The following is a 13291-nucleotide window of genomic DNA, read 5'->3' on the forward strand; positions in this document are numbered from 1 at the left end:
CTGTCATCTCGACTGCTAGTGATACGAGGCCGTTGGGGTCTAGCACGGCGTTCCGTATTACGCTCCTGAACCCACGGATTCCATATTCTGCTAACAGTCATTGGATCTCGACCAACGCGAGCAGCAATGTCGCGATACGATAAACCGCAATCGCGGTAGGCTGCAATCCGACCTTTATCAAAGTCGGAAACTTGATGGTACGCATTTCTCCTCCTTACACGACGCATCACAACGTTTCACCAGGCAACGCCGGTCAACTTCTGTTTGTGTATGAGAAATCGGTTGGAAACTTTCCTCATGTCAGCACGTTGTAGGTGTCGCCACCGGCGCCAGCCTTGTGTGAATGCTCTTAAAAGCTAATCATTTACACATCACAGCATCCTCTTCGTGTCTGTTAAATTTCGCGTCTGTAGCACGTCATCTTAGTGGTGTAGCAATTTTAATGGCCAATGCATGAGCTGCAGTATGTGAGGTGACGAGTGTCGTATAGCGTGATGACGCAGTCTGTCGTGTTGCAGCCTGCACCCCGGGCACCCGGAAATACGACGGCTGCAACTGGTGCAGGTGTTCCAGCGGCGGAGCCTGGACGTGCACGCTCCGCTACTGTCCTCCATCCAGGGGTGAGTACCCAGCACGCCGTTGGTGGACGTTCCACACACACATCGCCACCGAGCGCTTCATGTCTGCTTCACGACTCTGTACAAACGTCTTCACCCTATTCTCAGTATTGCAACCAATGATTGTCGCTCTTGATGTTGGATTTACGACGTGTCATGAGCAGGAAGCAACTTTCACATGAACAATGTGTTTCAGTATTATTAGTGCAAACGATAGGGGCGAGCACAGGACGATGAATCCAGAAAATAATCCTAGTAAACAAAGGTCCGGAAACCAGCGGGTTATTCACGACACGACGCGTGCAGAAGTGCAGGTTCGCCAATGTTACAATACTGTTAGCGTCTAAGGTTATGTTTATTTTGAAACAGCGCATGTGAGGCTCAAATTACTTGTTTATAAACTCCTATCGTTAGATTTTATCATCATTCCCGCTACCTAAGTACTGGTAAGCATTCGACAACCAGTGTATCGGTCGTGGCGTGCAAGTTCCATGGACTCCCAGGTCCCATCACTTGAAGCCGTTGGATTTTTTTTCTGTGGCGATTTTGAACGCTTTGATCAATTATAGCTCTGGGAACACATTGTGGATGGCTGTCAGCGTACTCAGAACAACGCCTCCGATTTTGAAAGGTGCAGAAGCATCGACGAGAAGATGTGCTGAAGCGTGCAAGTGGAACGGTTGCAATAATGTGTTTCTCCTCAATTGCATACCTGCAGTTGTGATTCTCAGGGACTGTGTTTTGAGGTTTTAGTTGTAATCAGTGTTTACTGGGATTATTGTCCTCTGAGCGGAGCAGTTTGATTCCCAGAACCACCAGGGATTTTTCCGTGGAGAGAACACTCGAACAAGGTGCACTCAGCCTCATGATGACAGTTGATGAACTACTTGATTGAGAAGTATTTTGGTTCCAAGGTCAGGGAGGCCGACAACGACCGGGAGAGTGGTGTGCTGATCCCGTGCACCTTCATACCACGTCCGGATGACGCCGTTGCCACTGGGTGACATGGTGGTTGGTCAGTTCCGATTGGGTCGGCTGGGCCATAACACAGAGCTTTGGTTTACTTTACATTATCCTCTGTTCAGCCTTTTCGATTGTACTTGTCCTAGTTGAACACCATGTATATTATTAATCTGCAGCTCACACTTACGTTGTGATAGAGGTTGGAAGGCTTCATTTACATCTCACGTATCTCTCTATTGTTCCATTTTACAATAGCATGTGGAAAAAATTAACCCTTAATTTTTTCCATGGAGACTCTAATATCTCTGATATTATTGCAATATTTTTGTCACCCTATGTATTTACTTTATTTATCCTGACAATATTTGGGCTACCAGGGCCTCTCTTATGTCTAGCCAGGAAACCTGCATGTTTTATATCACATTCATATAACGATATAGATTTTATGGAAAGACGTACAACGAATACGCTATACAGTATTTAGAAGTAACAGTACTATATGTATGACAACACATCAGAAAATTGAAATAAATGTAGATGGTTATGTTTCATCATGAAGTATGAGACATTCTGTAACGGGTATGACAAGAGATTTGCATGGTAATAATTAAAAGACAGTAAATTTTCATTTCGACCACCTCTTTTCTCAAACTTCATCAATCACTTTCTCCCCACACGCAAAAATTTATTGGTGCTTTCCACATAGGTAGTAGCAGCTTTACTGAAAAGAAGCAGAATTTATATTATTTCATGAAAAGTAGGATAAGAAAGGCAGATAACAATCAGGAAACTAGCAGCAATGGACGTGGGGGAAAGAGTGCTCAAGTGTAGGTGCACACTGAAATGGAAGCAGTTTACTTAGCGTATCACAGTTTGGATTCCAAAAGGACTACTCGACTGAGAATGCTATTTATGCATTCACTCATCAAATAGTACAAGCCTTAAATAATAATTTATATCCTCTTGGTATTTTTTGTGATTTCTCCAAAGCCTTCATCTGTGTATATCAGGATACTCTCATAGAAAAACTCAAGCTTTGTGTAACTGATGGCTTTACACACAACTGGTTTGAATCCTAGTTGAAATTTCCGCTCAATAATATCGTACGGAATAACTTTCTGGGGTAACTCATCACTGAGAAAGAAAGTATTGATTGCACGAAAGCGAGCGATAAGAATAATATGTGGTGCTCTCCCACGGACGTCGTATAGGTACCTCTTCAAAGAACAAGGCACTTCAACTGCGCCGTCAAGATACATATTTTGGCAAATGAAGTTCGTCATATACAACTCATCACAATTTGAGAAGAACAGTGATATACATACCTCTAATACTTGAGGGAAAAATGACATTTATTACCCATTGTTAAAGATGTCAGTGGCTCAGAGAGGTGTTCAATGTGTGGCATTAAAATGTTTTGATCATTTGGCCAATAACACAAAATGTCTGACAGGTAGAGTAGCAAAATTTAATCTAATTTAAAAAAATTTCGCTTGGTAAGCTTCTTCCATTACATTGACGAAATTCTACTTAAAAACTGGCAGCCGAAAAAAAACCTTGCTTTCGTTAATGTTAACGCTAGTCATGTATAAATAACCTTTAAACTGACTCGTTTCACATCATTTCGTTCAAATGGTCCCTGGAACGTGTAACTAACTACGAGAAAGAGGAGCATCATAGAGAAACGAGTGCTAAAAGCTCTTGAACTGTGCGCAGAGTGCAGGATACCTCGTTCCAGAGACAACCAGAAGCAACAGAGAACGCATTTGGGAAAGTTTTTGTCCAACGGATGAACACAGCTAGGATGCTACATAAGCGAAACCTTGAATTGCAACTATGGTGAGGCGTATGTGGAAGGCTACAATAAATCTTGGCATTCGGTGGGCGAAGATTTTGGTGAAGTTGGACAAGAGATTCCACTGAAATGGAAAGTTATTGTGTTTCATTTACTGCCGTCCCTACTCTATTGCCATATCCGCTACAGTCTTCCCTACTAATGAATGAAGCGCAACCACCTACTCTTCTTTGAACCTTTATGTTTGTTCAGTCAATCCTGTCTGGTAAGGATCTCGTACTGCCAACACTATTCTCGAAGAGGATGGGTTAGAGAGGTATAAGCAGTTTCCTTACTGGATTCTCCGTATCTTGTAAGTGTAGTGCCGACAAAAGCCGTCGTCTTCTTTACAACGTTTTCTACACTGAAGCGCTGAAGAAACAGGTATAGGCATGAGTATTTCAAATACAGAGTTTCATAAATAGGCAGAATACGACGCCGCGGTCGGCAACACCCGTACAAGACAAAAAGTGTCTGTCGCAGTTGTTAGATCGGTTACTGCTGCTACAATGTCAGGTTATCAAGATTTAAGTGAGTTTGAACGTGGTGTTACAGTCGGCGCACGAAGCGTGGGACACAGCATCTCCGAGGTAGCGATGAAGTGGGGATTTTCCCGTACGACCTTACCGTGAATATCAGGAATTCGTTGAAACATCAAACCTCTGACATCGCTGCGGCCGGAAAAAGATACTACAAGGACGACTGAAGAGAATCGTTGAACGTGACAGAAGTGCAACCCTTCCGCTAAACGCTGCAGATTTCAATGCTGGGTCATCAACAAGTGTCAGCGTGCGAAACATTCAACGAAACATCATCGATGTGGGTTTTCGGAGCCGAAGGTCCTCTCGTATACCCTTGATGACTGCACGATACAAAGCTTTACGTCTCGCCTGTGCCCGTCAACACCGAAATTGGACTGTTGATGTCTAGACACATGTTGCCTGTTGTATCGAGCGGATGCACGTGTACAAGTATGGAGACAGTCTCACGAATCCATTGGCCCTGCATGTCAGCAGGGACTATTCAAGCTGATGGAAGCTCTTTCATGGTGTGGGGCGTGTGCAGTTGGAGTGATATGGAACCCCTGATACGTCTAGATACGATTCTGACAGGTGACATGTACGTAAGCATCCTGTTTAATCACCTACATCCATTCATATCCATTGTGCATTCCGATGGGTTTGGGCAATTCCAGCAGGACAATGCGACACCCCACACGTCCAGAATTATTACAGAGTGGCTTCAGGAACACTCTTCTGAGTTCAAGCACTTCCGCTGGCCACAAACACCCCTGAAATGAACATTATTGAGCATATCTAGTATGCCTTGCAACGTGTTTCTTAGAAGTGATCTCCACTCCCTCGTAATCTTACTGATTTATGGACAGCCCTACAGGATTCATGATGTCAGTTACCTCGAGCGCTATATCAGACATTAGCCAAGTCCATGCCACCTTACGTTGCGGCACTTTAGCGTGCTCGAAGGGGCTCTACACGATATTACGCAGGTGAACCAGTTTCTTTGGGTCTTCACTGTTTAAGCCGGCCGGGGTGGCCGAGCGGTTCTGGCGCTACAGTCTGGAACCGCGCGACCGCTGCGGTCGCAGGTTCGAATCCTACTTCGGGCATGGATTTGTGTGATGTCCTTAGGTTAGTTAGGTTTAAGTAGTTCTGAGTTCTAGGGGACTGATGACCTCAGAAGTTATGTCCCATAGTGCTCAGAGCCATTTGAATCTTCACTGTTTATGGTCTTACCAATTCTAATTTTTCCTAACAACAGCTCCTATGTGTTCATCTGATTCGACAACAACTAAATTAGTGTTATTTATATGGAAAAAAATAAATGAAATTTTCTTGGCACGCATGTGTAGGAGCTAACATTGTCTTGCTGTTCTAGTCGAATTTCCACCTTCCACCAATTCGGATACCTTTAACGGCTTGATCTCCTGTAGGCGTCGATAGTCGGTAAACGACGCAACGATTTGCAATAAATCTAGTAGGGTTGTAAAGACAGGCTCTAAATCGTTTGCATAGGTACAGAAAAGCAAAGGGTGAATCATACTTTCCTCTGAAAAGTTTATATTTCACCAGATGAGCTATATCAGTTACTACCTTTCGTGTACTTTCAAACAGTATACCGTGGATATTTTCCCGTGGATAAAACGATATTCCGTAGTTATGCAACTTGAATGCGCTTGTGACGAAAAATGTCAAAAACGTTCTGGAAATGTAGGAATATGGGATGAGCTTTCTTTAGATGCTCTGTCAATGATACTCTTTGCGTTGTCCGAATAGAGAGTCAGCTGCGTTTCGCAAGAACGATATTTTCTGAATCCGTGGCAGTTTGCGTCAACAGACTGTTTTCTTCGACGTATCTCATACTGTTAGATCACAATACATGTTACCAAAATCCTACAGCAAATCGATGTTTATAAGATTCGGCGGATTGTTTCTATTTCCTTTTTTTCTGTGTTTTTTCTCACCTCCACGGGCGTTCACTCTTTAAACAAAAATTTAAGTCGAGCCAGCGGCAATAAATGGTTATTGTACGAGGGTCACTCCAAAAGAAATGCACACTATTTTTTTTAGATACATCTTTTATTCTACATGTTTGAAAGTTTTACAGTGTGTAGATACATCCTTTAAAACAATATTTTCATTTCTTCACATAAAGTCCATCCCTCTCAACTGTCTTACGCCATCTTGCAACCAGTGCCTGAATACCCACACGGTAAAATTCTGGACCAACCTGTTGGAGCCACTGTGTGGCAGCGTGCAAAACGGAGTCATCATTTTCAAACCTTGTTCCACGAAGAGAGTTTTTCAGTTTCCCAAAGAGATGATAGTCACATGGAGCCAGGTCAGGACTGTAAGGCGGGTGTTTCAGTGTTGGCCAACCGAGTTTTGTCATTGCTTCCATGGTTTTTTGACTGACATGTGGCCGTGCATTGTCGTGCAACAGCAAAACATCCTGCTTTTGCCGATGTGGTCGAACACGACTCAGTTGAGCTTGAAGTTTCTTCAGTGTTGTCACATATGCATCAGAACTTATGGTGGTTCCACTTGGCATCATATCCACAAGCAAGAGTCCTTCGGAATCGAAAAACACCGTAGCCATAACTTTTCCAGCAGAAGGAGTCGTTTGGAATTTCTTTTACTTGGATGAATTTGCATGATGCCACTCCATTGATTGCCTCTTCGTCTCTGGTGAAAAATGATGGAGCCGTCACAATTCTTCCAAGAAATTCATCTCCACCATTCTCGTACTGTTCCAAAATTTCGCTGCATACCGTTTTTCTTGTTTCTTTGTGAGCCACTGTGAACATCTTGGGAACACACCTGGCACAAACCTTTTTTAACGCCAACATTTTCAGTATTCTGCAAATACTTCCTTCCCCTATCCCAACGTAGCGTGACAGTTCGTTCACTGTGATGCGTCTGTCAGCAGTCACCAATTCGTTAACGCTCTGCACATTGTCTGGAGTGTGTGCAGTACGAGGCCTGCCGCTGTGAGGACAATCCTCAATATTGCCGTCCCCACTTTCATCACGTAACCTGCTTGCCCATCGACTAACTGTACTGCGATCGACAGCAGCATCTCCATACACCTTTTTCAACCTCTTGTGGATGTTTCCCAATGTCTCGTTTTCACAGTACAGGAATTCTATGACAGCACGTTGCTTCTGACGAACGTCGAGTGTAGCAGCCATCTTGAAGACATGCTGTGACGGCGCCACTCACGGTAACAGGTTGAACTAAGTTTGAAAACAAGTGGGAGGGATGTATCAACACACTGTAAAACTTTCACACTGTATTTTTACAAAAATAGTGTGCATTTCTTTTGGAGTGACCCGCGTATGTTGAATTATTTTGATATCATATTCTGAGAGGATCCTAATTGGTATGGAATATGAATTTGAAGATTTTCCTTTATCGATTTCAATTTGCTTCGATGTACGGGTGGTTATAATTAATGTGTAGCTATTCACAGTGTTTAAATCGGTTCCGCATTAACTTATTAGAAAATTTATCAAGTTTCGTTGTTGGGCATTAATTACAGTCCACACTGGACCTCTTTGCTTCGTTGCACTTTAACCATCAGGCATCTAGGAGATATTCGCAGTCCAATTATAAGGTTCTAAGACTGGGCACATAGAGATGACGTGGTGCATTAGAGCGCCGTGCGATGAAACATTGTGAATTAGTCTCTCGTCTCAGCAACAGACAACTGAGTGCATGCCTTGTAAGCACAGCTACGGTCGTTTTTATGACGTCGATTCGATTGCACGCGTCCAAACTGAAGTATGTCGCAATTGGAACAACAGACAAACATCGAGTTTTGACAGAAATTAGGAGTAACCGCTACCGAAAGGTTTTAGGAGGGGTAGGACATCAAAAATGTAACAAACATTAAATTTTTCAAAAATTTTGTAGCGCACATCTTCCTGAACAGTTTGATGTATAAAACAAATGTATTTGAGAGATCACAAGGCACGTTATTTGGTATTTAGTGTGCCACACCTCTTTGCATAGCATTATTCTGTCTTACGTAAGTGAAGAATATCATCACAGGAATTCATTACCAACTGTTGTAATAGAAGCCATCAAACCTATACGCAGGCACCTTGCAAAGGAAAACTTATTGAAGAAATATCTTCATGGCGGTACCTAAAACCCAAATGAAAGTTTTAACCTAAGTGTATGGGAAAGATTACCAAAAACCATTTTTGTGGGATAAAATGCACTTGTCACTGGCGTTTATTATGCAGTTTCATGTTTAATGATGGTGAGCAAAGCAGGAAATAGTTTGAGAGAAAATGGAATTAAGCCCGGAATGAACTGCATCAAAGCTTTCTATGCGATGGACAGAGAGCGTGTAGTGAAAGCGGATGAATCATTTTTGGAGGTGATAAAAGCAAGACGAGTGTATCATAGGAAAGTGAAAAGGAAAAAAAAACTCATTTAGAAAATTGAAAAGAACCTGCTTATGGTGCTGGACAGTCCAGAATGCCAAATACAAGCAGAAACTTTAACGACCATTTTCCGAAAAACGTAAATTTCTGTACTTAGCTACGTCTAACATCCAGAATAAATATCCTATTACTTTCAAACTTGGTATGCTTATTAAACACAAACTCGTTAACGCAAAACTTTAGAATTTTCCAAATCTATCAAAAGCTGAGGTAAAAATGGAGATAATTAACTATAAAATTTGAGTTTTTTCCAAACATGAAGTTTAAAATGTAACAGCTCATTCATTTTTTCATAAATGAAATAAATTCTTGAGTTTCATACACCCGCAAGTATGGTTTGTTTACTGTGCAAAATTCATCAAAGAATCTCTTTCACTTATTAAGAAATGTGTACGTATAGCAACAAATGCAGCCGACAGTAAGTGAAAAACATGATGAAATTTCGTATGTAAAAAAAATTTTGTAATATTTTTGAACTTCCACTGCAATGAGTGTGAATCCTGAATCCTTCCTGTTCATGCTGACAAAGTTTTATGAATTTATTTGTAAAAGTATAGACAGTGGAAATTAAAATGTCATGTGGTACCTCACCTGCTCCAAGTCGGCCCGTTTGACGTCGTACCCCCCTTAATTCGCGCGGCAAGTTCACGGTGACGAAGCATTGAGTCGCAGTGCTGTGTTTAGGGATCAGCGACCTTTTTAGCAAGCGAGAGACTCTTTGGAGGAAGATGTGCGTACACGTCGACCACAAACGGTTCGAACTGAACGCAAGAACGAGGAGGTTGCGATGTTGGTGCGTTTCAGCCGCTCCCAAAAGGTAGGCGATTTCGCAGCAGCAGTCAGCCGTGACTGGCTAAAGACCTGAGCGCGCCATGTGCTACCGAGTATGGTGTACGCTGCGGTGCGCGGCAGCCTGTGTGACACGCAGGTTCTTGCGACTGCCTACTCTCTAGGCGCCGGTAGAAGTAGTATCCCAAAAAGAAAACAGTCTATAATACAAAAGGCTATATTGCTAATGGCGCTTTTCGAGCGGTTGTCGCGTCTTCAAATTATCTACTAGTAACAAAAATGTTTTTGTTACATTAAAGTACGTGAACCAATCTGGTACCGACAATCATCGAGATTGAGCGAGCAGAGGAATTATTGTACTTTCCTTGAAACAGCGAAAAGCACATTAGCCAAATAATAAAAGTCTCAATAACGTGAGGTTAAAAAGAAATACTTAATCGTCAAGTCTGGACCAGGCAGACGGCCTAGAACGGCAAGATGAGTAAAGTATATTAAAACGTTAAAATTTAGTATCGAGCTCGGAATCAGTACAAAAACCGCGCAAGAGAATGAATAATAATAAAACGAAAATAAATGCTCACCAAACTGAAGTGGAAAGCGGAGCGAAGATAGGCGATCACAAATATATAATACGACATGTGAATAAGAAGTAGAACAGGTCCACGTAAACACCAGAGTGAGTGGATCCTTAGGTAAGCTCAGAGGATCTTGTGAATTCTGAGAAAACGCCGAATGGCGGCGTCGTGAGCAGAGAAGAAGTGTATAGACACACGAACAGAAGAGGAAACGGTTAACAAGAAATACAAGTAATATAATAAAGGATAAACAGATTGAATTTTGCATAGCCAGTGGTAAAGATAAAGGTGAAACTAAAACTCTACATTACTTAAAAAGATGGAATACGCCAAAGAAGGGTAAATGAGTGTATAAAAAGAATGTTATGAAGTAAGCAAAGTTAAATGCTGCAACGCTGGAGCTAACGGTAGCATAAGAAAACTTTTGAATAACAAAGTAAAAATTTTAATGCCAAAAAGGAAGGACAGGGAGAAATAAAGGATAAGAGGGAGATATCAGGGTGGGGGGGAACTGAAATCAGAAATGGAGGGAAATACGAAATTGGAAATCATCCGAGTCATGTCACTAGACTGCTATGTGTCACACTAAGTGTTTGCTGGAGCCAATGTCACGAGTGTCTTATTTTAAAGTTTTACACCGAAGTGCTGCAGTATTGGGCTCTCGCCTTCAGTTACGCACAGTGAATCTTTCCGTATTCAAACTCTACCTACCACTGTTGAACACGTGAGAGTGAAGCTTCATTTTCTACATTTTTTCCCAGCCAAAGTTGACCATGAAGATGAAGGAGAGCGGTCCTACCAGGGTCTCAAGGAGACGGAAAAGAGATACCTGGGTAAATAAAATGCAGACGTTATGGCCGACTACTGTTTTATGCTGATGAGGGATGCTGCTGATGAAGGAAGATAATCAACGAAGAGACGTTTCGCGCCACGCTAGACAGAACTCAACGCAATGAACTCAGTGAAGGGACATTAAATTGTCATATATGTCATGTGTTTCTCCAGTAATTGTTAGCACTTTTAAGTGAACATGTACCATTGTCTATTTTAATGCAGTGTGTGGTGATCCTACAAAAGGTTACAAGATAAGTAATTTATTATTAATGCAATCAAAAATATTCTGCGTTAGAAAGAAAAATATGATTTCAGCTGAAACGTCAGATCTCATCTTTACAGAAATGTGACGTGATACAGAAAAATCAAAATAAGATTTTAAATCTGAATGGAGAATAATTTAAATATCACTATAGAGTCACAAAACATCGTTCCAAAAGTTATAAAATGTAGAATAGCGTAATGGATTTAATTTTTTGTTTCCTGGCAGGTTCAGTCATTTCAGTTCTCCGTATGTCGAGTGGCAAATTATGGTGAACAGCGATAAGAAACACTTGTAAAAATTGAAAAAGTACATAATTAAAGATTAAAGATTGCTTTAGTGCTTTGCTGCCTAAAACTGACACCTTTATGTTCCAGGTGGCGGTGGGGGTACTATATTGGTGTGACCTCTATGTGATGCCTAGGCCAGCTGCCCATGGAGCCTTACTGAGCAGTGATCTACTCCTTCAATAGTGTTAAAAATTTTGATGTATACCTAACGAATGGCTACAAATAAAATTTGATATACTCAGTTTTGATCAACCTCATTTGAAAAACACCTTCATAAAATGTAGTGAGCAGTTAAAATGTAGTATTCTTTCTTCCCAATCCTGATTCTCGAGGCTTTTGGATTTGCGTCAGTTCTCAGCAAATTGATCTGAAGTACGCGGCATACGGATGACAGTAGCAGTGCCGTAAAAGTGGGGAAACAGTGATAATGTACAATGAAAGTGACTAATTTTCTTTGGAAATAGCACTGTATTCAAGTAATGACAGATAAATATTATATATTGATCATTTTATTTTGTTGCTATAGCATTAGCCATTTTTTCAACCAGTTATTGGACTTCAGGTCCGAATATTATTCAAACTACAGTTTTTTTGTATATAAGCCCAAGCATGTGTCAGTACCTACTTACCGTCTTCAGCGGCTACTTTTATTCCGTTTCGTAATATGTAAAACCGTTTTAGGTGATATTTACTCTAATGTAATAAGGGTAGGTTCAATGTATCGGTGGCAAAGTGCCAGACTGCAAATCTAAAGGTGTCCATTCGATCCCCGATCAGTCATAAGATTTTTAACAGTCACATCTTTCAACTCTGGCAATATTTGTTAATCTGAAAGAATCTGAGTTGCACAGTTGTTCAGAATCCACGTTAAACTGTAGGTCCTCATATAGCTGGTGAGATAAGACGGAGGAAGACAATGGCATACCACCTCCAACATGAAGCTGCCTTTGAGAGTACTGTGACCTACAAAACACTCACCGAATTCATGACTGCTTTACTTCAATGAAATTAAGTCTAGAAACTGAAACTTCCTGGCAGATTAAAACTGTGTGCCCGACCGAGACTCGAACTCGGGACCTTTGCCTTTCGCGGGCAAGTGCTCTACCAACTGAGCTACCGAAGCACGACTCACGCCCGGTACACACAGCTTTACTTCTGCCAGTACCTCGTCTCCTACCTTCCAAACTTTACAGAAGCTCTCCTGCGAACCTTGCAGAACTAGCACTCCTGAAAGAAAGGATATTGCAGAGACATGGCTTAGCCACAGCCTGGGGGATGTTTCCAGAATGAGATTTTCACTTTGCAGCGGAGTGTGCGCTGATGTGAAACTTCCTGGCAGATTAAAACTGTGTGCCCGACCGAGACTCGAACTCGGGACCTTTGCCTTTCGCGGGCAAGTGCTATACCAACTGAGCTACCGAAGCACGACTCACGCCCGGTACTCACAGCTTTACTCTGCCAGTACCTCGTCTCCTACCTTCTGTAAAGTTTGGAAGGTAGGAGACGAGGTACTGGCAGAAGCAAAACTGTGAGTACCGGGCGCGAGTCGTGCTTCGGTAGCTCAGTTGGTATAGCACTTGCCCGCGAAAGGCAAAGGTCCCGAGTTCGAGTCTCGGTCGGGCACACAGTTTTAATCTGCCAGGAAGTTTCATATCAGCGCACACTCCGCTGCAGAGTGAAAATCTCATTCTGGAAGTCTAAAAACTGTTCGCGTCTGCTGTTGTTATTATCTAAAATTTTCTACGTTGTTCATTTCTGTAGGACTCTGTTTATATTACTGTGCCTTGTTAGCTTGTCATCTGAGTTTACATAATAATATTGTGAGTTTGGTTGGCAAACTGTCAAATCACTTCACCTAAAAATTTCGTTTTTTGTTGCACGAGATCACTTTCACTAATATTTTTTACTCTTTCTTGTACACTGATAGCTTATACACTGAAGAAAAAAGCGCGCAACACTAAAACGTAATTAATGAAGAGCAATGAAATTTGGGGATCACATTTATCTAGGTACATTGCAAGATGACAGGTTAATGCAAGGGCGAGATAAGCCTTTACAATTGTGATATGCTAATACACGAATATCCGGTGGCCGGCCGCTGTGACCGAGCGGTTCTAGGCGCTTCAGTCCCGAACCACCCTGCTGCTCCTGTCAC

At 41.9% G+C, this 13291-nt stretch overlaps 1 protein-coding gene across 1 annotated transcript in view; it reads left to right on the forward strand.

Annotated features, from left to right (window-relative positions):
- The window catches only part of LOC124712092, a 30903-nt gene extending 19525 nt beyond the window's left edge, over positions 1–11378 (forward strand). Inside the window, exons 3-4 of the mRNA XM_047242389.1 lie at positions 519–620; positions 11224–11378. Of these exons, the coding sequence (XP_047098345.1) occupies positions 519–620; positions 11224–11319 (198 nt within the window). The 3' untranslated portion in view covers positions 11320–11378. The remainder of the gene's footprint in view (positions 1–518; positions 621–11223) is intronic.
- The last annotated feature ends 1913 nt before the right edge of the window (positions 11379–13291 follow it).

The sequence above is a fragment of the Schistocerca piceifrons genome, chromosome 8 (assembly GCF_021461385.2).
Source record: "Schistocerca piceifrons isolate TAMUIC-IGC-003096 chromosome 8, iqSchPice1.1, whole genome shotgun sequence".
Taxonomy (NCBI): Eukaryota; Metazoa; Arthropoda; class Insecta; order Orthoptera; family Acrididae; genus Schistocerca; species Schistocerca piceifrons.